The sequence below is a fragment of the Globicephala melas genome, chromosome X, assembly GCF_963455315.2.
Source record: "Globicephala melas chromosome X, mGloMel1.2, whole genome shotgun sequence".
NCBI classification, from domain to species: Eukaryota; Metazoa; Chordata; class Mammalia; order Artiodactyla; family Delphinidae; genus Globicephala; species Globicephala melas.
Window position 1 is genome coordinate 108,309,470 of NC_083335.1, and position 21,538 is coordinate 108,331,007.

General features: G+C 45.2%; 1 protein-coding gene across 1 annotated transcript; it reads right to left on the bottom strand.

Moving 5' to 3' along the window:
* Positions 1-3,576: 3,576 nt before the first annotated feature.
* Positions 3,577-5,550, bottom strand: LOC138842528 (uncharacterized; the record flags this gene model as incomplete). Its single annotated transcript, XM_070044759.1, is given in 1 exon segment — positions 3,577-5,550. A coding segment is annotated over 1 exon segment (1,974 nt), but the record flags the coding sequence as incomplete, so codon positions are not given.
* Between the last annotated feature and the right edge of the window lie 15,988 nt (positions 5,551-21,538).

Here is a 21,538-nt window from a genome sequence, read left to right on the forward strand (position 1 = left end):
TTACTGTAATAAAATCCCAAGTTGAGGTGGGTCTCCAATAAGTATCTCCTGTGGTTTCACATCCCCAGTTTTGGCAATATAAATTTTCAGTTCCCCCACATTTATAATTCAGGGATCGGGGGCGATGGAACCCAGGGCATACATAGAAGGAGAGGGTTCTGAGCCAACTTCTTCGGACCTGGTTTTTACAACCCTCTCCGGAGTAATCAGCTTTAGTTAGAAGTTGGGACGGAGCATTATGCTGATCATAATAACTCTCTAGATCCCAATAGGGAGCTCCTATGGCCAGTTTACAGACATCAGGAAAAAGGTCTGGCCACCAGGTCCAGGGAGGGGCAGTATGGCTAATGGACCAGGTTATATCTCCAGTTTGAGAAATTACCTGCCAAGTTAGACGTTGGGGCAGGTGAGGGCTAAAATCACTTACAGTCAGTAAGGCAGTAAAACCAAAATTATGTCTTAGGTTCGTAGAAGCTTGAGTTTGAGCGGGTTGTCGGTTCTTTGGGCCTGCCATCCTGATGATGCCGCCGCTGGTGCAGCTTTCACGTGTGAAGCATGGATCCAGGCAGCGATGCCGTCCACTTTTATGGCCGTTGGGGTGGTTAGGAGGACGGTGTATGGTCCTTTCCATCGAGGTTCCAACGTCTGGGTTCGATGCCGACGGACGTATATGGAGTCTCCGACTTGGAAAGGATGAGTTTCTCCCAGTGTTCCCGGTTGGTAGGCCTCGTCGAGTTGGGACCATATCTCCTTTTGGACCAGTTGGAGTCCCAATAGCCTAGCATACAAGTCAGTGTTATTTTGACAGTCTGGTTTTATTTCTTCTCCTAAGGTGAGAAGGGGAGGTGGGGCCCCGTATAGCACCTCAAAAGGAGTAAGATGGTACCGGGAAGGTGTATTCCTAACCCGGAACAGGGCTAAAGGAAGGAGCACCGTCCAATCTGTACCGCCAGTCTCCAAGGACAATTTGGTTAGGGTCTCTTTTAGAGTTCTATTCATTCTTTCTACCTGACCTGAACTCTGGGGTCTATATGCACAATGTAATTTCCAATCAGTCCCCAAATATCTGGCCACATCCTGACTTACCTGGGCGACGAAGGCTGGACCATTATCAGACCCTATTACCTTTGGTGCTCCAAATCGAGGAAAAATTTCTTCTAAAATCTTCTTGGCTACTACAGCAGCTGTTTCTTTCTTTGTTGGGAAAGCCTCTATCCATCCTGAAAAAGTGTCTACAAAAACTAAAAGGTATTTATTACCGTACCTTCCAGGACGCACTTCGGTAAAGTCCACCTCCCAGTAAGTTCCTGGGCGGTCCCCCCTGAGTCTCTTTCCAGTTTCAAGTTTCCCTTTGTGAGCATTTACCTGTTGACATGGGACGCATTCCTGCACAATTTGTTCAGCTAATTTTGTCATTCCAGGGGTTTCGTACCCAGCTTTTTGTAACAAGGCTACCATCTTTTTAGTCCCCAAATGTGTCCATCTGTGCATCTGTTGTAACATGGATTCTGCTTGCTGAGGGGACAAAGTTCCTTTTGTTGTGGCCGGGATGATTTCTTCGTCGCGGCCTGGTTTTTCAGGAACTTTATCTGACAGTCCTAGAATGACTTCTCCCGATGCTATTTCTCGGGCCACTTGGTCAGCCATATTATTTCCCCTAATTATTGGGGTATTTCCTTTTTGATGTCCAGGGCAGTGGATGATACTGACTTTAGTAGGAAGCATAAGTGCAGTCAACAAAGCCATGATTTCGTCTTTGTTTTTAATTTCTTTGCCACCTGAAGTTAGTAGCCCTCTCTGTTGGTAAATGGCACCGTGGATATGAGCGGTAGCAAACGCATATCTACTGTCTGTGTAGATGTTTACTTTTTTATTCTCTGCCATCTCTAATGCCCTCGTCAGGGCAATTAATTCAGCTCGTTGGGCTGAGGTCCCTTGTGGTAGCGCCGCTGCCCATATGACTTGTTTTCCGTCTACCATGGCTGCCCCAGTTCGACGCTTACCTTCCTCCAGGAAACTGCTCCCATCCGTGAACCAGGTGAAATCAGCATCAGGGAGGGGCAGGTCCATCAGATCTGGCCTACTGCCGTGTGCTGCGGCCAGTACTTCCTGACAATCATGTATGATGGTGGAGCCTTCCAAGTCAGGATCAGGTAGCAAGGTGGCTGGATTGAGTCCTGTGGCTGGAGCAAACTTGATGCGATCTGAGTTTAGCAACAGGGTTTGGTAATGGGTCATCCTGGCATTAGTTAGCCACCTATCCGGTGGTTGACGGACTACATTTTCCAGGGCATGAGGAGCTGTTATCGTTAGATTTTGTCCTAAAGTTAGTTTGTCAGCATCTTTGACTAGAACAGCCACTGCAGCGATTATCTTTAAACAGGTGGGCCATCCTGATGCCACAGGGTCCAATTTTTTTGACAAATAAGCAACTGGGCGATTCCAGGGACCCAATTTCTGAGTCAATACTCCTTTTGCAATGCCCTTATTTTCGGCCACATATAAATGAAAAGGTTTGGTTACATCTGGTAGTCCTAGGGCTGGAGCTGAAAGTAAAGCTCGTTTGATTTGGTCAAAAGCCCGTTGTTCCTTATCGCCCCAAACGAAAGGAGTGCTGTTTTTGGTTAGGGGGTACAATGGGGCTGCCAGCTCAGCAAACCCTGGAATCCATAGCCTACAGAATCCGGCCGTCCCCAAAAATTCTCTAACCTGCCTGGCGTTTTTGGGAGATGGAATTTGGGCCACCGTATCCTTTCTGCTCTCCGTGAGCCATCTTTGCCCCCCTTTTAATAGATACCCCAGGTAACTGACCTGTTGTTGGCATATTTGTGCTTTCTTGGCTGAGGCTCTATATCCCAGGGTTCCAAGTTCCGTTAACAGTTTTTCAGTACCCTTGATACAATCTTCTTGGGTCTCAGCAGCTAATAAAATATCATCAACGTATTGGAGTAATGTTACCTGGGGATTTGATTCTCTATATAATGCCAAATCCTGATGGAGGGCTTCATCAAAGATGGTCGGGGAGTTCTTAAATCCCTGAGGTAGCCGTGTCCATGTCAGCTGACCAGACATTCCCGATGTTGGATCTTTCCATTCGAAGGCAAAGTAGGGTTGGCTCAGGGGAGAGAGTCTTAAACAAAAAAAAGCATCTTTAAGGTCCAAAACAGTATACCACGTATGTTGAGGTGGAAGAGTGCTCAGGAGGTTGTAAGGGTTTGGAACTGTGGGGTGGAGGTCTGCCACCCGTTTGTTTACCTCTCGTAGATCCTGCACCGGCCGATAATCATTTGTTCCTGGTTTCTTTACCGGCAGGAGAGGGGTGTTCCATGCTGATTGACATCTTATTAAGATGCCCAAGTCTAGTAGCCTCTGTATATGGGGACGGATACCGTCTTTGGCTTCTCTACTCATGGGGTATTGACGGACCGTTATTGGGGTGGCAGTTGCCTTGAGTTCCACTAGCACCGGGGGCCGATTTTTGGCCATCCCCATTCCGGCAGTTTCTGCCCAGGCTTGAGGGAACCGAGTTACCCAATCTGTAACATTAACTCGTGAGGATGAAGGCTGCTCGTATAATTTATATTCATCTTCTAATTTCATAGTCAATATTTGAAGTAACCTTCCTTTATTATCAGTTATGGTGGGACCTTCTGGCTGAAAGTGGATTTGAGCCCCTACTTTGGAGAGTAAATCTCTTCTCAGCAAAGGATAGGGGCATTCCAGAATAATCAAAAATGAATGGGTTACTCGTCCAATCCCAAGATCTACTGTCCTTCGTGTGGTCCATGAATATTGTTTATTCCCAGTGGCTCCTTGTACCCATGACCTTTTAGCTGAGATAGGACCTTTTGAGTGGAGAAGGACGGAGTGCTGGGCTCCGGTATCTACCAAAAATTGAACAGGTTCCCCCTCCACTTTAAGAGTTACCCGGGGCTCGGGGAGAGGGTTCGAGCCCTGACTTTCCTAGTCGTCTTCTTCCAAGGTTAAGATTTTGTTTCTGGTTGGCCTTCCTCCATTCTTTTTCTTAGGGCATTCTCTCGCCCAATGTCCTTTTTCTTTACAGTAGGCACATTGGTCCTTGTCTAATGGTCGCCTTCTGTCTGCCGTTCGCCCTTCCTGCCCATTTCTATCCCCTATATTTCTTCCTCCAACCACAGTGGCCAGTATCTTACTTAAATTCCTCTCTTGTCTCTTATCTCGTCTTCTTTCACGGGCTGCCTGCTCTTTCTGCTTTCTTTCTTCTTTCTCTTCCTCTGTTTCTCTTTTGTTATATACTTTATCTGCCTCTTTTACTAACTCCTGAAGCGAAAATCCCTGCAAGCCATCTAGCCTCTGTAATTTCTTCCTAATATCAGGGGCCGCTTGATCAATGAAAGCCATTGCTACAGTAGCCCTATGTTCCTCCGAAGTTGGATCATAAGGGGTAAAGCGTCTAAAGGCTTCCATTAAACATTCCAGGAACACAGTTGGCGATTCCTGGGGCCCCTGAGTTACTTCCCTTACCTTAGCCAAATTAGTGGGCCGTCTGGCCGCTCCATGGAGACCCGCCACCAGAGCCTGGCGATACATTTTCAGGCGCTCCCTACCTTCCGGGGCATTGAAATCCCAGTTTGGCCTGACGAGTGGGAAACCAACATCAATCTCATTAGGCAGCTGGGTAGGTTGCCCATTGGCGCCTAATACATTTTTTCTGGCTTCTAAAAGAACCCGTTGCCTCTCCTCAGTCGTTAGGAGAGTCTGAAGCAGCTGCTGACAATCATCCCATGTGGGCTGGTGGGAGAAAACAAGAGATTCTATTAAAGCGGTAAGGGCCTGTGGATTTTCGGAAAAAGTTGGGTTATGCATTTTCCAATTATAAAGATCTGCAGAGGAAAAGGGCCAATATTGGAGAGGTCTATTCCCTTGGCCGTCGGGGGGGGCCATACTCTCTATGGAGAGATAGGCCATATCTCTCGGGGAGATAGCCCTCCGGCTCCTAGTGCCCGCTGAGGGACCCCTTTCTTCTTCCATCATGGATGGTTCCCTTTGTGCCGAGGGCAGTGGAGCTGGGGGTCCTCTAGGTGGTAGGGGATTTGGGGCCGGAGGATAAGGGGGTGGGGAATCCAAAAGAAGCAAATCGGACTGCGGGTCAGGATAAATCGCCTTCGGTGGATCCGGGGCGTCAGGTAGCTTTTCCGTGTTGGGGTTTTTCTTTAAGGCTAATATCTCCGACGCTGCTGATGTGTGCGCAGACGTACCTGTTGAGGAAACAAAGGGCCGGACCCACGGAGGTGGGGAGAGAATTAAATCTTCCCAGACCAAGACATATGGTACTTGGTCTGGGTGTCCGTGGGGATCTATATTAAATATTTTAGACTTCAGCAGCTTAATCTTGTCTAATAAAAAGGATCCTTTGGGGGGCCATCCTATCTGAAATGTTGGCCATTCAGAGGCACACAAAGTCTGCCACTTTCCTTTCTTCACCTCTACCGAAAAATTATGGGCTCTGGCCCGAACTTCGGTCCAATGGCTTAGGGTAAGGGAAAGAGGAGTCATCACAGTTTGTCCCATTGTCGTCCGTCAGAGAAGAAGAATAGACCACAATACAGAAACAGTTAAAACTCCATGAAACACATATACGCATGGGCCACCGCGAGCTCGCTTCAAAACCGAAACTTCTTCAGATGGCAGTTATCACCAAGGGAACTGCCGAAACCGAGTGAAGGGGAGACAGAGTTTGCCTCTCCTTCCAGATGAGCCACCAGGGCGTCCCCTAGGGCTCATGGACGCCGGCTATTAGCACGTCTGCCTAGCCAGAGGTCCGATACAGATTCCATAATAAGCCGATTCTTACGGCTTTCCTCCGATAATGGCCCACAAAGAACAAGGGACAAACAATCAAGCTCGAGCTTACCTGGTACCTCCAACTCCCGATGTTCTTGTGGTCCGGGGCGAGTGGAATCCCGGACGAGCCCCCAAATGTTAGACCTGCGCGGTCTCCTAGGAGTTTCGACTCGCCCAGGAAACAACAAGAGTCAGAAGTCGATGCAAAACGCAAGAGGTTTATTGAAGGCCGGTGCACCGGGGTTCCTTGGTCCTCATGCAGGAGGTCGAAGAAGAAAACCTTTTGGGCGCGAATATGTCAGTTTTATAGGTTCCCACTTCCCCGTATGTAAATTATAGATTTGGTTGTGTTCTCCTGCTGATTGGTCCCGGCTTAGGCTCGGACCAGAGAGGGAACTTGTCCCCAGCTGCCTGATTGGTCTTTGACAGACACCTTTTTTACATTTTGTTATCTCCCTCCTTCTCCCCAGCTGCCTGATTGGTCTTTGACAGACACCTTTTTTACATTTTGTTATCTCCCTCCTTCTCGGAAGGGGGCCGGACATCCTGGAAATTCACCCATTGTCTAAGAAGCCCCTATTGTCTGGAGAGTTCTTAATCATTAGCTGGAACAATGTCCCTCGAGTCCCACACACTCTATGGGATTTAGCAAGTTCCATAGTCTATCAGTCATTGGACAGTACATATAATCTAGGGAAAGACAGATTTTATTTTCAATGAAGTTATAATTTTAAAAATTCACACGTCATGCTAAATGCCTCTTTAAAAACTCATACATCACACTGAAGCAGTGTGATTATTTACCTTACGGGCTTGTAAACAACTGATTATTATGCAGCTTTTCCGTGGGGGCGGAACAAGGTACAAGTAGTTGAAGTTTTGTTAGGAGAGAGAGACAAAAAACTACAAACAACACTGGTTTGAGTAATTAAAAGCAAGCACAGGTACAATGGCGTTTTTCGTGCACGTGCTACAAAGGGTCCAACTACCAGCGACTCTGCTGACAGGGGAGGATGTTTGAGGGCAAAGTACAGTCCTTCCACCCACCTCAGCTGGCTGCCCGCCTTGCGCAGGCTCCCCAGGGAGTGCTGGGGGGAACACGGCACCTTCACCTAGAACATCCCCTTGCGTCTCTCCCTTCCCCGGGACAGCATTTTGTGTTCTGTGCTTGAGGCCCGAGTGAAAGGAGAAGGCCCCACAGGGTCCAGGACTGCGTGGGACACTTGAAAAGCTTCTCCCTCTGGAGCAGAAGCCATCTGGAACAAGTAAGGCTCTCCAGAATCGTCTCAACCACTCACTTTTTAAGATCTTTACATTTCTAGAGCACAGATTGGAGGGTAATTAGCTTTGCTTCCAAGGTTACTTCCCGAGTAGCTGAATGACACAGCAGAATTTTTAAAGTGAGGCCCAGGGCAAAGGGGGATGATAATTACCCAAATGTATCGCTCATTTTGAACTAGAGCAGTTAGAGGATTTACACAAAGCCTCCTGTTATGGTCCCTAGAAGGAGTGGGATGTGACTGTGCCATCCTGTGACACTCCCTCTCCTACACTCTTGGGCTGACCTAGAATTAGGGTCCCCCCTCCGAGATAAGATGTGGAAAGGTTCAAGGGGAATGAAAACAGCTCATTTGGATTCAAAGACCACAGGTTGATCAACTAAAACTTCCCTTCGAAGGCAATGTGGCATTCTCCCCTTGCTTTGCAGTCTCTAGCTTAAAATAGAAACTTCATTTAACTTGGTAATTCACGCTCCCTTGGGATTTCAACCTGCTGTTGAACAGATGCATCAGTGGGCCCACAGCTAGTTCCTTGCCTCACACACCATCCGCAAAATTTCTGTGCTTCTCCAAAGGAGATGATAAACTTTCTTAACATTCAGACGTGATCGTGTATTCAGTCAACAAGCCACGCACACTGCTACCATTCAGGGTAACGCGACCTGCCAGCATGTTGCTGGGCGAAGAAAACCCTTAGAGCTCATACACTGAGTTCATTTTTTCTCTAAGCAAATGACCAAACCTGCTCAGATCCCGCACTGAAGGCAAATCATACTGTCAAAAAAAAAAATTGTGCTGGTTATAAAAGAGGGAATTCGGCTGTAAAATAAGATTATAGCCTTAACAACACCATCACCTAAAGGTGTTCTTCAGAGAAAGAAAAACAACCTCAACTGAGCAATCGTTTTCAGATTCTGGGAAGCACTTGGCCTCATATCCCTCAACCCTATGCTTCTTTATTAAAGGAGAAAATAACTCCCATAACATTTGACTTCAGTGCAAAATAATTCAGTGCCACCCCGGACTACGAGACGGCACTATAACAAGGCTCTTTTTTATGACCTGCTCTTCCCCTAGTTCAATGAGGATATAGTCAACAAGCAGAGCCCAGGCGCAAAGGGGGCTCTACCCTTGGGCTTCAGATACCTGCAGATGAGCTACAAAGCAAAAGCAGGTCTGTACTCTAACATCTAATTTTCAGATCTGATCGCGAGTTGGGCGGAGCGACGGGGAGAGGCGCAGGCAGGATTTCACCCTGGTGGGCGGGCTGCTCTCTACAAACAGAAAGACGGCTCTAGGCTTCTCTGCAAACCCCTTCCGCTCCTTAATATTGCTCAGGACGCTATAGTGCACTAGACAAGGCAGGGTCCTGGAGGAATTCCTGTTCAGAAGCATTTTGGAACACACTGACATTCAATCCACCTGCCCACACAAGCCGCACTGCCTTACAGCTAATGGTAGGCTTTAGGCAAAAGCAAAACAAAACCCCACCAAAACAACAACAACAAAACAAAAATGGGGAAGGTTTTGAGGTTTATTTACAGCTTTGTTTTATACTGTGTCTTCTGGCTCCAGCCACACAAAGATTTTTGGGTTCAGGCAATTCTCACCCTCCCTTACCCACTTCTGGGGGCTGGACACCCACCAGGGCATGGACATTTCTGCTTAGTACTGGAAATTAGGCCTTTGCCTAGTGTTCTAAAATCATCTGGGTGAGTCCAACTTTGTTATAATGTCTTGAAAATGGTATGTCGCCTTTATTTAAACTTGCAGGCAAGGAAACAGGCATAGCCATCTCCAGTGATTAATAACAATTGTGCATAGACCAAGACTCCTTAAATCTTAAACAGACGAACACCCCGCCCCAAACTTAGTGTTTTCCAAATCTTGAAGTCATTGCCAGGCATCATGGTTGTGATAATGATGGCCGAGGAGGGGGAGGGTGGGAGCTCCACTTGGAATACAGACAAACCACACACACACACACACACACACACGTGGTGGGGAATTCACAAGGAGGAAATAGCCAGAGAGATGTCGCTTAATGAGAGACCCAATGGGCTCCAAACTCTGTAGTTTGATCGTGGTGAGCTGCTGGGACCCCCAACCTATAGATTCAACATTGTGACCCTCTACTTTACTCATTGCTTGCTTATTTCCCTAGACTTCTCCCGACATTTTCTTCACCAGTTTGGGAAAGGAACCCCACTCTCTCTCTGGCTCTGCAACCTTCCCATCTGTATAACTGGACTCTAGTTGCAGATACTATACCAAAATGACTGTGGCATTAATTTCCTTGGAGAGCGTGCTTCTTTCTACTAGAGGCTTTACCAGTATCTGCCACCCTGGAGTCATTCGTTCCATTTGGCCCCGGATCTAAACAGTAATGCCTATTGCTGGCTGGAAAATAAACCGTGGGAATTGGCATGTTTGTCAGTGAGAGGTCATGGGGAACAGCGCTGGAAACGGCCCGTGGTATCCCCCAGACCTTTCATTTAGAGGCCGAACAGAGGCAATGATCTCTAACAGATGCGCCATTAGGCAAGACCTACATCTGAAAGCTTTGTTGATTCAGACACTCAGTAATTAAGTTGTGGGCCAGCGAGCACATTATCTGCAATCAAAGATGTCTCCGATCAGCGATTAGATGGGCAAACATGTGACCTCATTGTGTCTGCCGAAGGATGATTATGTAACAGTCTCTCGTCCTCGGACAGCATGGTTATGTGCCAACTTTTGATCCCAGTAAATAAGCAGAAATCACTTGCTGTGTTCTGGGAATCAGCTTTTCAGAACGACTGACTTCTCCTCTGGAGGCCTGATTGTACTTGACCTATTATTGATGTACTACAGAGACCCAGACCCAAGGTCAGTGGGTCCAAGAGAGGTGGGAGCTGTGAAGGAGGGGCTGGCCGGGGGGTGGGGGGGAGTGGGGAACGGCCTGGTGTCACATGACTTCACCCAAACAAAGACAGTCAAAGCACGTCTGCTTTTAAACTTCAGAGCTGTCTTGCTAAATAAGAGGCAGTAAAGAGAAAGGTGAGTAGGAGGGAAGGGGGAAGGGAGAGAGAGAATGAAACAACATGAGACAGGGAGAGAGGAAGGGGAGAGGAGGAGAGTGTGAGTGCACTTGCTCTAAAGTAGAGGTGACCGAAGATGATTCCGTGGCTTCTCTGTGGTCTGGCTGAGCAGGGGAAGCCTATCTGTTTCATACACAATCGAACACTCATCATCTATTTTCTTCTGAAGGGTATTAAGCAGGATGTGTGAGAGCTTTCAAGTGCATGTGGTGAAGCCAAGCAAGGACTAAAAGATAATCTGGCTTGGGGTGACCCGAGACATTTAAATGTCACATAGTCTCAAATGCACATGTGACCTGGAACTGCCCTGAGGTGACTCAGGCCCCAGCCCTTTCTTAATCCCTTATTTGCTCTCCTTACTCCAGCGAGATTAACGCAGCCCCGGCCCGCCAAGCAGCTCCGAGCAGCCCTCCCTCCTGCTCTTAGCTTTCAGGGGCCAGTACCCAGGTTTTGCACAGTTAAGAGCTTGGTCTCTGAACTGAGGCTGATCTGCATTTCAATCCTGGATGCTCTGTTAGAAAGAGAAACAATCATTTAAAATGCTTCATGTGTTTTCAAAACGAAGCCTACAACCCGATTGATAGGCGATGAGCCTCGATCCCGTACAGGGCCAGGCCCTGTTGGAGCAAACAATACTGCAGTGTGGAGTCCCTTCACTCAGACACTTCGAGAGTTTTGATGAGTATGTTTGAGGGCTACATTGAGTGCCATGTTTGATGAGTATATGGATAGCTAAATTATAGGGAAAAAATTATCAACAGTGATTTAGAATGAATCTATCCATCTAGTGATTTAAGTCATGCTTCAAGTCATTTTGATTTAATTTAAATCCCTCACAGTCCAGATTCCTCCAGGGTAATAAGCAAATCAATAAGCATTTCTTTTTGTTTGCTTCTGTGTTCATTTCTTTCCCCAGCAGCAGACTCTGAGGCAAGGAATTAAGTAAAGGTAGCTTATTTGGGCAGGGAAGGAAATACCAGCAGGGGCTGGGAAGATGAAATAAGGAAGGGGAGGCAGCTGAAGAAGGAGGCTGTGAAGCTAGTTATAAAGACAGGTAACTGGAGCTTAATCCCGCAGGGGAAGCTCTGGGAGCCTGAAAGAGAACACACGCTCCAGAGTGGTCCCAGCTCGAGCAAGGGAGCTCGAGTATTTAGGTGCCAGCTCCCATCCATCACTGATTGAGGGCCACCTGCCACACCAGCTGGCAAAGTACACTTCGCAGGTCAGGGAAAGCCCCGCGACAAAGGTATGTGGTGACTGGCAAGTTGGAAGCTGGGTCATGTGATGAAATGTGGAAGCCAAGAGGATATGGGTAAGGTACAGGGTACAAATGGAAAAAAATGAAATTCTTATTGTAGATCATAGACATTTTCTACTGAAGATGTAACTGGCTAAATATACATCGTTACATTAAATCAGAAAGTGAATTATTCCTGGTATTTTCCCTTTACAAATGAGGGGTAGAATATCTTCTGGATGGGAGTGGCATCCTTGTTTTTTCCTACAAGGGTAACCATTTTGAAACAGTACTGACAATGAAAATAAATTAACAACTAGAAATTCTACAGGGCATCCTATGTCAATTAATTTCACAAATATCCCCATCCCCTCACATTTTCCAAACTACATTTTCATCGTAACATTATAGCGATAAAGCCAGGGAAGCCTATATCTATCTATAGTAAATATAGTTCTATATAAATATATAAATAAACATACCTATAGAAGTATAGATAATATTACATGATTAACAATACTTGCTCTCCATATTCAATTAACACACAAGATTACTATCACTATGAGGGCTTGTTTTATTTTTAAAATAGATGTATCCCTAGAAATCAGTTGATTAGACCCAGATTTCCCTTTTCTGTAAAAGCAGCATGTTTTCATCTATTAGGATTTTTTGAAAGCTCCAATAAAATATCCTCATGGTTAAACCCCATGACCCCAAAGCACTGGAGACTGTCAGTCTTGTTTATGTAAGTCATTGCAAAACTGTACACGACTTGGGGCTTAAGTATCAGTTCAATAAGAAAGCACCCTTGAATAAACTGATAAAAAGAGCAAAAGAGAAAGAGAACTTGAATATAATGTGTAATCGATATCAATGATTTGGTAGCCTGCTAGGCTGTGCAGTGAAAATGGCAAATGAGGTAATAGCATCAAGAAGGAATAGGAAATGAAAGCACCAGCAATGGAAATGTGGTTGAGTATATCATTATATGATATCCTGAGATGCCCTGAGATTGAAGGGTGGCAAGCAAGTCTCTTCCATTGAATGGCTTCCCTGCCACGGTGATTTGGGGGGTGATGGGAGCACAGAAAAGGGAGAAGGTAGTTTCACCTCTGTAAATGTAAAAATGTCTTGAAAGTGGCAGAGAGAGGTAGATGTCCACTGATACTCACTTTCCTTTCCCTTCCTCAGTAATAAAACCTCTGAATTTCAACTGGCTGCACAACTACTCTTCTTGCAGCTCACAGTGGCCCTGCGACTAAATTCTGGCTAAGGGTCATTAAGCAAAACAGTGTTTATAATTCGTGGTAAATGTCCCTGAAGGGAGAGGTCAGCTACTTCTTTCTTCCCCTTTTCCTCTCTCCTTCTAGCTGCAATGCAGATGTAATGATTGGAGCAGGAGTGGCCATCTTGGACCATGAGGTAGAAGCTGCGTGCTGTTAAGAGCCTAGGTCCATAGAGCCAAAATAGTAGACTTGGGCTGCTTACATTTCTGAAGGAAGAAAACAAAACCACTTCTTGTCCTTTGGGGGTTTTGTTAGTCAGAGCTGAAGTTTATTTTGACTAATATAAACTATTAACTATATATTAATATAAACTATTAGCTATATATACTAATATAAACTATTAGTATGTAGCTAATATATAGCATTAGCTATAAACTATTTTGGCTGTTCTTCCATGGAAATGAATATGGGATCCTGCAAGTTATTTACTAGATTTCCCTTTTTGACCAACAACCGTATCCAGTTCTTCGTTTAGAGGTGCAGTCATTCTGAATCTCTCCCTGCCTCCCACACAGAAAGGATATATACTTGCATCCATAGGGAGCTAGAGCATGGGCTGTGTGAAGGCAGGCCATTTGAGTATGGAAAAAGGAACAGTGAACAGTTTAGATTTAGAAATCATTCTAGATTGATGGTAGTGGCCTGCCCAGTCTAATGGCAGCAGTGTCTGAGGCAAGGCTCAGGACGGGGCAGTGGTACACTGATGTCCTAACCAAACTTTTCTGTGGCATGTTTTTCCGTCATGCTCACCTCTTTCTCTTACTGTCTCTCCAAGCCTGTTTCTCCCGCACTGCCACTGAATATGTGAATTATCCAGTATCCTTCCAGTGATGGGTCAGTATCTACTGCTTACAATCATAAACCTTGACTCACACATAAATTGGTATCTGGGCATGAGTTTCAACAAATAGCCTTAGGGAAATGGAGGTTATATGAAGGGAGTTATTTGTCCTAGTTGAGTCTGAAGGCAGAGTTAAGGGGTGGGACTGTGGCAGCAGCTGGCAAACGAGCAAACTACTCATCTAGGGTCACCTGGAATAATGTCTTCTTTGAAGATGTGCTCCTCCTTGGACTGCCACATCTCCATTGGCAGCATGAAGAGTGCAACCCTCCCTCATGAGGGGGAATCATTTCTCTCCTGGCAGGAGAGATGAGGCAAGCAGCTCTAGGCCCCCATCTCTCTCACCCTCCCCTCACTCACACCCCTTTACCATTATCTGCCTTAGGACCACTGGGACTAATCTCATTGTGTCCTTCATTCATCACAGGAAGCCCAGACCGCCACATCACCCTCATCTTCTGTGCTTCAATCCCGCATGGCTCTGCATATCCCCTATTCAGATCCCACCTCCCACCCTTTCCCAGCTCCTTCAAGGTGCCCTCTGTAACCCCTAGTTGGTCATCAGCAGAACCCCCTTGGCTTCAGTTTCTTTTCTGAATGACCCCTTAGCACAGGGTTCCCCAATGGAGCACAGGGCATGTTCTAACAGAAACTGTTAGAAAGCCTCAGGGCTTTTGCATGAGTACATTGCTTCCTCTGCAACCCTTTCAAATGGTGGCTGTTTTTATTTTTCATCCCCATCTTTCATACAGCATAGGGCATGGAGATGCCTAGATATCTTCTTTGCTCCTCACGGCCAGTTCCAGACCATTCTTCCTCCCTCTTCCCTCCAAATTGGAGTCTCACATCAGACTACATTCCCACCAGCCCTCCTTGTTGCGGGTGGCCACTCTCCTACATTTATTGAAGGTTTTATCTCCTGACTCTCTTGCTCTCTCCAGTACTGTTGTCTTTCTTGAGTATTCAGGTATATGATGTATGTGTACTGGTATATTCCTTTCTATATCCTAGTTTCTCAGTTCCTTGACCTCTCTCGTTGTCCACCCTACCTCAGCCACTCATTCTCATGTTCATACACAGACCTTAAAATAGTCACCAAAAATTGCAACTCCTCCATAGTCTGAGATTCAAAGATCCATTCTCTGACCATCACCTCTTGCATTTACAGATTATTTCCTTTAGGACCCAGACTGCAACAATCCAGCCACATTAAGCTGTGTGAGTATAGAAATGGACTAGGTGGAGAGCTGGGTTTAACCAGGGTAGGTGAATGGAGTGATTGACCAAAGAAATTAAGCTGGATAGAAAGGACAGTGGGGATCTAAAAGGGAAATATGAAAAGATGGTAGGATCACTGGCTGTAGGTCCAGTTAGTTCAGGGATTTGTTTGACAAGGTCATTCCGGTGCCAATTATCCATTTGTCCATTCATTGTCTTCTAGAGCTGGACCCTGTAAACACTTCTCCTTTGCTAGCTAGTATGATCCTAAGGGCTGACAGTAGAGGGGTACTGCAAGTGCAATGCAGGAGGAAGGGGCTTCTCTTCCTGATCCTGGTGTGTTTGCCTTGTTTCTTCAGCATCCAGTGGCTGAAGTACAGAGACCCAGTGGGGCTCACTATCCAGCAAGTTTCAGTGCACCCCTGTGGGTGGTTTCCAGAAGGTTCCACCAGTATCTCAACAGTTGGCTTCCTAGTGAGTTTCACTGACATTCCAGCAGTTGGTTTCCTGCTTGCCCCACCTGACCTGCAGCATCTCAGGGAACTTCTCTGCCATCCAGGACTACAGTCACGCTCCCTCCACCAAGGTCTAAATGGCAGGCTTGGTGGATGGAGCCTCTTCCAGATTTGTTCCTTCCTTGGGTATTCTGTCTTAGCTTAGAGGTAGTGGCTGCTGCCTATATCCACCATTCCTGTATTCTTTAAAGATCTCCATACTATTTAGCACCTAATCTCCTGTTACTAGTTAGTAATCCTTAAAATTTCCCCCCATGTTACTATGTGGTTTCTGTCTCCTAACTGTCTAAAGAAAGAAACTCAATAGAAAACCATTTCTCACTCTCTACTCCTTTGATCCCTAGAGTCAGATCAGCATGTTCTGGTAGCCAATGATCAAGTGCCCCAGAAGAAGGCTTATACACCAAAATAATTGTAGGTTGTTCACAAAAATTTGGGGAATATATCTAGAAATGAGGGCGCTAGACCAAAGACGGAAAGACATACTTTATATTAGGCTGAATTCATCAATATGGGCCCACTTATCAGAGATTCTGGATCCTGCAGCCTAGCTAAAGAAGCTGAAAGTAGGACTTCCCTGGTGGTGCAGTGGTTAAGAATCTGCCTGCCAATGCAGGGGACACGGGTTCGAGCCCTGGTCCGGGAAGATCCCACATGCCGCGGAGCAACTGAGCCCGTGCGCCACAACTACTGAGCCTGCACTCTAGAGCCCGTGAGCCACAACTACTGAGCCCGCGTGCCACAACTACTGAAGCCCACGTGCCTAGAGCCCGTGCTCTGCAAAAAGAGAAGCCACCGCAATGAGAAGCCCGCCCACCGCAATGAAGAGTAGCCCCTGCTCACCACAACTAGAGAAAGCCCGCGTGCAGCAACGAAGACCCAATGCAGCCAAAAATAAATAAATAAATTTAAAAAAGAAAAAAAGAAAAATTTCTTAAAAAGAAAGAAAAAAGAAGCTGAAAGTAGTTCTAATAGTTTACTTGGTGGACTAAAACCTGATTCAAGTGGGGCTCACCTTAAATGAGGTTGAGATGCAAGGATTTGTAAGGATTCTAAAGACTTATGGACATAGCTTGAGTTCATTCTTTGGTGTGTCTCCACTAATGTCACTTGAGAACTGCCCAGAAGACAGTCCCTTCCCATGGCCTTGAGAAATCAACTGGTGAGGGGAGTGCTCTTCTCAGTAGGCCAGAATTACTGACAGGAGATGATATGTGGAAATGGGCTTCCCAATATCAATGTGTCCTACTATCAGGAGGCCAAGGGGCACTACTTAACCATCAGAAGCAAGATGATCATGGTTACTAGAGTGGGAATCAGAAGGGTCTGAGCCACAGGGATCTTTGGCAGTAATGGAATAACCATGGGATTGCCAGGTCTGAAGATCACGGGTGGTCTACCAAGGCCCTATTTGACTTTGACGACAACAGCGCAACTCCATATCCACTTAACAGAGGTTAGGCATGTGCCCCCAAATAAAAGTACTGAGTTGAGACCTGTCACCCAGTTCTAAAATCTGAGTCACCCAGCTCCCAGACCAGAGCTCCTTGAACGAAGGAGAGGCTGCAAGGAGAACGAAGGAGAGGTTCCAAGAAGGAACCCTGTAAAGACTCCAAGAAGGAACCCTGTAAAGACTTCCCTAGGATCTCCTGGATCTTCCTTCTAGCCCTCATCAGAGAGATTTCATCATTTACCATAGTAAATACACGCTGGGAAAAGGGACTCACATACAACTTTGGGGGATTTTTGGACACTGGCTATAAGATAACACTAATTCCTGAGGACCTAGAAAGTTACTGTGGCTCTTTAGTTAGATTTGTCAGAAGATAAATGGATGTTAGACAGGCGTCCACCTCATGGTGATACCTATGAGACACTGAACCCACCCCCAGGTTGTTTCTTCAGTTCCTGAGTATTGATGAAACATATTCTCAGCAACTGTGGCAGACTTTATTTTCCAAAGATAGCTGTAATGCTATCTCCCATCCCAATGGTGTTCGAAAATGTGACCCTGCAAATACCCCAGTAAGAGGAAGAGTCTGTTTCTCTACTGCCTTGAATCTGGGTGGGCCCAGTGACTACTTTGGCCAATAGAATAGGGCAGAAGTGACGCCATGCCAGTTCTACGTATAACCCTTAACTGGCCAGACACTTCCTGCTTCCTGCCTTTTGGAAGGCAGCCGCCCTGTAAGAAGAGCAACTACCCTGAGACCACTACACTGGGAGAAGCCCAAGTCAACATGAGATGCCATGTGGAAAAAGACATAGACAAGTCTGATTTGACCAACTGGTTTGACATTGAGGATGGGCTTTCCCACTTAGATGATATGGCAGACACTTTAACTTGAATGAGCTAAAGCTGCACTTTCAAGCTTTTGGTAAAAATGTAATTAAAGCATGTGCCAATATAAAAGCACTTTATAGTGTGGTGAAAAATAGTTAAAAGAACTTGCTAGGGCTTCCCTGGTGGTGCAGTGGTTGAGAGTCCGCCTGCCGATGCAGGGGGCACGGGTTCGTGCCCTGGTCCGGGAAGATCCCACATGCCACGGAGAGGCTGGGCCCGTGAGCCATGGCCGCTGAGCCTGCGCGTCCGGAGCCTGTGCTCCGCAACGGGAGAGGCCCGTGTACCGAAAAAAAAAAAAGAACTTGCTAAACTTTTCTAAATGAGATGCCTGTTGGAGAAATCACACAACTATTAATTTTACTTGTTGTTCTAAGTCATAGTAATGTCTTTTTAGTATACTTTCTGAAATGGAGAAAGTAAATGATGCAAAGAGTAGATGACAATTTCTCAAGTCATATAGTTCTAAGTTTTTGCCTTTAAGAAAGTTGAAAATCCTATGAGCTGGGAGCTGGTACATTATTAAAAATAATTTTTGTTGATAGATCACCACATAACACTTAGCACATACTTGGAAAGAGTTCAACAAGTTGAGTGACATTGGTATGGCAAAACTCTTCCATTCCTATATACTTATTTGTGTAAGATTTCAGAACTCACATCTATAACAATGAAAAAATAGAATAAATTGTTGAATTGTTGCCAAACCCTGCCTCATTCTAGCAATAAGTCATATTCATCCATGGATACATGAGCTAATTTTTAAAAGTCAGCCACTTCCATATAACTAAGAAATCCAATTTCAATTACATTTTGCTTTTGTGTCTTATGATTGTCAACATTTATATTTATGTTGTTTTGGTCAACTGTGTACAAATAATAATTCTAATGATAACTTAATCCAAAAGAATATTTTTAACACTTAGAGATAATATTTAAAATTCATAATTCCAGTCAAGATTATACATATATATACACACACACACACAAATTTTAGGAAATATTGTTCCAATATTTCAAAACTTATCTGATCCAGTAAAGCAGTCATTCATGTCCCTGATGAAGGAATGAAGTTCCATTATATATCTTCAATTTTTTTTTTTTTTTTTTTTTTTTGTGGTACGCGGGCCTCTCACTGTTTTGGCCTCTCCCGTTGCAGAGCACAGGCTCCGGACACGCAGGCTCAGCGGCCATGGCTCACGGGCCCAGCCGCTCCGCGGCATGTGGGATCTTCCCGGACCGGGGCACAAACCCGTGTCCTCTGCATCGGCAGGTGAACTCTCAACCACTGCGCCACCAGGGAAGCCCCTATCTTCAATTTTTTTACTTCCATCTTACTTGTTAACGCAAACAGAATGATCAACCAATATCCATGTCAGAACTACACTCATTAGTTAATGACTCAAGCAACTTCCTGACTGAATCAGACAGTACCCAAGCCTTTATTTCTACTCTGATTTTGTCAAATCATGGTTGAGCTATGACCACAGGCTGGTAAAAACAACAACAGCAATAACAAACAACCACCCCACCCCGAAAAAAAACCCCAACCATTGATGATCAATTGGCTATATGGAATTTATAATAAAGAGCATTGTATATTTTATTATTAGTTTTAAAGTGTGTGCTAAACATCCTCTATATTAGTAAAATTTGTAATGGATATCTATTTTTTCAGAGAGCTGGTTAAACCTTACCAGCATACCACTGCAGCCAGCCCAGGTGGGGCTGAAGATAATGGGACCATGAAGGGGTAATAGTGGATGGAAGTCATAAATACCTCATCGTCAGGTGCAGAAACAAGGAACAGAGCCTCTACCCAGATTCTCTTCCTCACTGTGTCACCTATTTATTTACGCATTTTGAAGTGATTGCCCTTTCTTCCCTTTTCCTTTACTTCACTAATGCACATAGAGTGTGACGGTGGTTGAGAAGGGATTATGAGAGAAACAGATATCCCTCAGATGCCCTGGGTGAGGGCTAGAAGAAGTGACTGATGAAATAGCAGGATATTTTCTTTGGAAATAGAGTAGGTTGCATTATTTGAAGTGGGAGCACTTAAAAAAAAAAAAAGACACATGAGAAGATGAGTCTTCTGAGGTGTTGGACAGCCAGAGGGGTGGAAAGCTCTGTCTACCTTGCACCCTTTTCTATGTCTGGGAAACGGCCCACAGTGTGAGTCTTGGAGGGAAGAACAGTCCTGCCTCCTACTGAGGAAACTCAAATTATGTGCTTTTCCTGACCCTTGGTGGCTGTAATTTTTTGCATGTTATCTAAGCTGAGAAAAATTAAATCCGTCCACTTGGGATTTTGGATCTGGAGATAATGGGGAACAGCTCAGAATTCTTCGCAGCTGCAGCCACAGTAGCCAGCTTCCAGAAGTGACAGTCAGGGGGTGGGTGGGCAGCACTGGTGGTTCAGAAGTGGCTTCTTTAATGGATTTTCCCTGTGATGTAATAATTTTAGCAGTGGATCCAACTGCTTAGCTCCCTTTGTTGATTGCTCATTGTCAGAGCTGATTCTCCAAATCTTCCTGTTAATTCTGTGAACTATTTAATAAATTATTGCAATAAATGCATTTTCTGCTTAAGTACAGTTGGTTTCTGTTATTTGAGTTAATAAAATATGCCCAGATGGAAGCCTTTTAAAGGATCATACCATGATTCTAAAATGCAGGTATTTCCTAATGAGACTCCTGGTTAGAAGTCTGTTGCTAGGAAATTGAGAAGAGCATTAAGGCTGTGGATGTGCCCAACTGTCTAGCCTAACATCCATGGGAAATGACCAAGATAAATTGCTCAAAAGTCCCTGCTGTTCTCATACGTCTATTACAGGAGAAAACTGTCTTGATGATAGTTAAACCTCTTTTTTCCAAATATGCATTTCATTTTGAACATTTTTTTGCAATAGTCATAGCTCTGTGTCATATTTTTACAACAGGGCTGGCCAGGAGTAATAATTTCTGATGCCCATCAGCATTTCCCTTTACTATGTTGGAGGACTCTGTAGAAAGGAACATCATCTAAGTTGTCACCATCACAACTCATATTTGGCAAGTCAACAGTCAGGCTAAATGTTCCAGAAGCAAATTGAACACCAAAACTTGCCAAGTTTCTCATCTTTCAACTTGTGGTTTGTGTTAAACAGTTTTAGTGACATTCACTTTGATTTTTGGCTGGCCTGAGTTCTCTTCCGGAGGTTCTGGAGAAGAATCTGCTTCCAGTATTTAGGTCGTTGGCAGAATCCAGTTTCTTACAGTTATAGGGTTGAGGCCCCCATGTCCTTGCTGGCTGTCACCTAGAAACCTCTCTTAGCTCCTTAAGGCCATCTGCATCCCTCGCCACACTGCCTTCTCCATCTTCATTCCGATGATGGTGCAGCATCTTTTCTGCCTCCACTAAGAGAAGGTTCTTTGCTTTTAAGGACTCATGTGAGTAGACTGGACCCATCAAGATAATACAGGATAATCTCTCTGTTTTAAGGCCTATAGTCTTAACTACATCTGCAAAGCCCCTTTTGCCATGTAAGATAACATACTCAGACGTTCCAGGGATTAGGACATGGACATCTTTGGGGGGACAGTCTGCCTACCACAGTAATTCACCATCAGTCTTAGCCAAAGAATCCCAAGATGGGGTTTCCCACCACTTCTATTAAGCTGTGGCTAAGACTTCACCAAGGAGGTGAAAGACCTATAAACTGGAAACTATAAAATATTGATAAAGAAAATTGAAGGTGATTCAAAGAAATGGAAAGGTATCCCATGCTCCTGGATTGGAAGAATTAATATCGTTAAAATGGCTGGACTACCTAAAGCAATCTGCAGATTTAATGCAATCCCTAATACAATACCCATGACATTTTTCACAGAACTAGAACAAATAATCCTAAAATTTATATGGAACCACAAAAGACCC